Below are 4667 nucleotides of genomic sequence, written 5' to 3' on the forward strand. Positions count from 1 at the left end.
CTTTAAAAATATAAAACATAAATAAATACTTTGAAAAAATCACATCAATGTAGGAACTCGTTAATATAATATATCGTGTTCATCAGCAATAAATTCTTCACTCTTCTGGTAAATGGTCCCATACCTAGGTTTTTTTATTTCATCGGGAAGTTTGTTATAATGCTTTATACAAATGTAATTTGGGCCCTGTAACGCACACTTTCAAAGTGAACAAAAATGTATTTTCAAAAAATATTATTTGCCAGCCTTATGCAAACTCTCATAACGAAATATTCCGCAAAAATCTAAGTCATGATCAAATTATTCGAATGAAGGATAAGATGACGCCATCATGACCAAATTCATAATTAAATGAGCAAAATCTTCCTCAACCTTAAAGTTCAAACATCGTTACTCCCGATAACGAAATTCAAAGAGTACCAATGCACAGCGTGAGTAACTGAATCTAACCATATACCGAAATATCCGAGATGGGTACTTGGTAGTGGAAATGTCAGCAAAGACATGCCTCGGGGAGACAGTACAGAGTGTAATACCTAAAAATTGCAGGAACGATTAGATATAAAAGGATACAATGGATGCTCATCTTCAGTTCACATCGAAACATCTCTCAGCACCACTTTCAACATGAAAATGGTGAGGAAACTCAATATTATATATTCATCTCACGTTCAAACTCATCTTGTACAGAGTGATCAGTGTTGTGTATCGACTTCGTTATCAGAACAGTGTCTTATTGGATATTATCAATGGAATAGCGACTTACACTAGTGTCTTCACTTCAAAAACCTTCTGGAATATGAATTTATAACCGGAAAATTATTATCAAGATTTCAAATTCACACTTGGTCATTTTTCGAATTTTTTTCATTTCAAAATGTCGACAATGAGACCGTACATATATAATTCCACATTGCTCGATTTCGTTTTTAGGTTTTTTCTGATTGTTCTCATCTGTTTCTCCATTATTCTTACAGATCATAGCTTTTTTCGCCGTTATGGCTTTGGCTTACGCCGCACCACAAAACCAAGCTGATAGGGATGCTGTAGTCACCAGATACGACTCCAACAACATTGGTATTGACGGCTACGATTTTGTGTGAGTAAAATCCACTTCTTCTGCCAGTTTTGAACATTTTTGATTTCACTAAAAAAATTACTTCTGCTTGGATCTGCTCCTCAATACATAGTTGACGTTAAGTTCTTCTTACGGCTTTCGTACTGAATAGTTGATTTCCAAATTTCATCCAAATATTCATTTATAACCATCGTCGAAACGGAATATATTCCGATCTGCAAGGATATGAATGTTAATGAATATATTGAAATGATGAATGATGAATTTTCGTTCTTAAAAAAATCCATAGTTCTAATAATTATAATTTGTCCGCATTACAAATTGAATAATATAAAATACAACGAAGTTAAAGAGATAAAAATTCACTTGTGCGAAATGGATGGAATCATTTTGACATTCATATTTATTTTCGATCACTAATTTCACTCACTTTGATGTAGTAATTCATAATTAAGTGCACATCACGATTTCAAGTCAAAATCACCTTTTTAATCATTAACTAATCAACTTTTTTTCACGACTAATCTATTGTATCAATTAATTTCTCATTGGTTTCGTGTAGGACATTCCGACAAATATTTTATCGACTCCATAATTCGTGAGGCTTATTATAAGGTATTCATTATTATGAATTAGTTCAGCAAACATATTATTTTACGGTTATCTTATATTATATAATATTAATTGATGGATCACCATCAATTCGTTTTATGAGAATAATGAAATCCTGATTATGAAAACATCGCATCTCATTGAAATGTTTCTTTTGCTATTTGATAGAATTTTATGATGTTTTATGTCTGAAATCATTCACCAACCCAGATATTTGTGTTTTACTATTCTTCATGGATCGTTCCAATCCATGAAACAACGATGACTAATTTTTTTATGTCGTTCACACAGATACGAAACGAGCAACGGCATCAGCCAGCAAGAGCAAGGAACCCTTGTAAACCCAGGAGCAGAGAACGAATCAATCCAAGTTAGGGGACAATATTCCTATGTCGGTGCCGATGGACGTACCTACACCGTCATCTACATTGCTGACGAAAATGGTTTCCAACCCCAAGGTGATCACATCCCTAAATAGAATCTGACCTGGCTACTGAACTGGAAAATTGAAAGGAAAAGAACACATCAAACTATGCCACAAATGACAAGTCATTCACACCACTCAGTGTTTTTTAGGATTTAATTTTCACACATCACCATTACATTTTCAAATCTGCACTTCAATGTGTTGCCTTACTGATTAGGAACATTTGATGCTGCTTGTGTAGCGACCGTTCATGTTGAAATATGAAGAAACCCATCGAATAGTTACATAATCAGCCATTCGCAATTCATTCGAATGGATTGACTTCTGTTTATATGTTGTACATACTTTGATAAATAAATTGTAAACAACATCTCCATTCTTTTATTCGACTCCTATTGGCTTCATAAAACGTGTGTCAACGAAATAAGTCGTAATGTATACTTCAAATATACATATACCCTTAACTGGCTAATGGATTCAAGAATAACGATAAAATTAATATAATCAGTATTTGGAATTAGAAGAATAATTGGCTGGTGGTCGGAATTTTAGCCAACAAAAAAACAATTTTCTGCCCAATATTTTTCGACCTTTCAAACTCATAGCATGAGCCCGAATTACTATTTATATATTTACGAAAACTTCTCAGCCTACTATAGAACCAAACAGAATTCAATGTCAAAATATTTTATTACTCAACATATTCTCTTCCTAATTGGATACATTTATTACAGCGAACCCGCAACGTTTCTAGACCTTTCCAAAAAACGTTTCTTCTTGCTCTGCAAACCAGACCTCCACAGCTTTTATACCGCCTCGTTAGAAGAAAATTTACCACCTTTTGAACTTTTTTTCAGTTGACGAAAGAGATGATAGTCGGAGTCGGATAGAGCCAAATCTGGTGAACCTCTTTTGAAGCTTGCAGTTCAATTTTTCTCGGTCGCATGCCAAAGACATTGATCACCAAGGGTATTAAAATTAAACATATCTTCGTAAATTTGCTTACATCTTAACCCTATTAAATACAGGTACTTGATGATGGCTCGATTCTAAAATTTTTCGATTTTCACAATTTCGGTGGACATCTTCATTCTTTTAATTTATTGCGTAACTCTGGTTTACTTTTTTTACCTCAAACTTCACTCTGACACTTCTAATGAGTTATTGTTCGTTATTATGGTAACGCAATATTTTTTTATTCATGGAACTGGTCTAAACTAGGCATCAATACATCCTCGTATATACCCATTACTATTTACAAGAGTATGTGGGTAGAGGTGGACAGTTTTGCAAGCCACACAAGCAATAACCGGGAATCTCCAGGAGGGAATATTTTATGCGATTGGGTAAGAGTATACTGCATTCACATTTATTTTAGCAGTCGGTTGGCCATGGAAATTTGACACATTTCACTCTGTATAGTACGAAAATGTGGGGTTATGACGCTTGTCAAAACATTTTTCGGTTTTAAATCAACGCTATGTTGCCCGTTCTATGTAAGAGTTTCTGTTATTACGTTTTTTTCACAATGTCGAATCTCTTCGGAAAATATGTGACGAACGTAATTGAAGTTTACACAAACTGATTGAAATCATACCAAAACCAGTTATTTGCATGGAAAATACAAGAGATCAGTATAATATCATAATATGCACTAGCTTGTGGAGAGTTAATGTCCGTTATCTTCTTTGGCTTACATCATTTGTAGATTTCAAGAATATTAACTCGAAGATGAAATGCATATGATGCAGTGGTTGGGAATGGGTATCTCCCGAAGGAATTAACAGATAATTACAAGAATGTTAAATTCTTCAACAAAAATCATTTTGCATCAATATAAGTCAAATGAATTGAAGGAAGTTTCAAGTTAAGATGAACTTCACATGACTAAAAACGTAACAGGGCAACATGCGCGTATTTGTGGCTATTCATCTTAATACATTGATGTAATAATAATAATTATAGGTATTTATTAGTACCTTAAGACATTCACATTGTATAGGACAAGTCAAATGAAAAATAGAAAAATCCATTTTAGGGAACTTATTCTCCGATGACATTTATCGAAAATCCTGTAGTAAACTTTTCGCTCAAACATAAAATTCTCAAATGCCACCACTTTTTTGGGTGTCCCAATAGAAGGAAATTATTTGTCATACTCTTCATTCACAATCTTTCTGATTGTGGAAATATCCAGCTGAAATATATGTCGTTTAGATTCAGATGAGACGTATTATTGTAGATTTTAGAATATTCGGGTATAACTATTTGAATGAGCGGACCTGAATTCTAAATAGCACTTCCTGTCTCTTTTTTCAATCACTTTCGGCATTTTCGTAATAAAAATTGATATAAGTTGTGGCAACGGCGTTATGACATTAACGACATTTCATGAGTGCCAACCTAACTTCGTTCTAGTTACAAAAACTTGAGAAAATTATTTCATGGCCAACTGACTGCTAAAATAAATTTGAATGAAGTATAGATACAACACTTTTTTAGCAAATTATATCATACTTTGTCGAATCGGCCATTGTAATCTTCATTTAT

General features: G+C 33.6%; 1 protein-coding gene across 1 annotated transcript; it reads left to right on the plus strand.

Annotated features, from left to right (window-relative positions):
- The first annotated feature begins 522 nt into the window (after window positions 1-522).
- LOC123311400 (endocuticle structural glycoprotein SgAbd-5-like) lies at window positions 523-2487 on the plus strand. Its single transcript, XM_044895313.1, has 3 exons — window positions 523-636; window positions 978-1099; window positions 1982-2487. The coding sequence occupies exons 1-3, from the start codon at window positions 628-630 to the stop codon at window positions 2166-2168; spliced, it is 318 nt and encodes a 105-aa protein (XP_044751248.1). The 5' UTR covers window positions 523-627; the 3' UTR covers window positions 2169-2487.
- The last annotated feature ends 2180 nt before the right edge of the window (window positions 2488-4667 follow it).

Source organism: Coccinella septempunctata, chromosome 4, assembly GCF_907165205.1.
Source record: "Coccinella septempunctata chromosome 4, icCocSept1.1, whole genome shotgun sequence".
Taxonomy (NCBI): domain Eukaryota; kingdom Metazoa; phylum Arthropoda; class Insecta; order Coleoptera; family Coccinellidae; genus Coccinella; species Coccinella septempunctata.

Coding starts and splice junctions, on each gene's coding strand:
- LOC123311400 (XM_044895313.1), top strand. Junction 1,100..1,981: donor ATTGACGGCTACGATTTTGT/GTGAGTAAAATC, acceptor TCGTTCACACAG/ATACGAAACGAGCAACGGCA.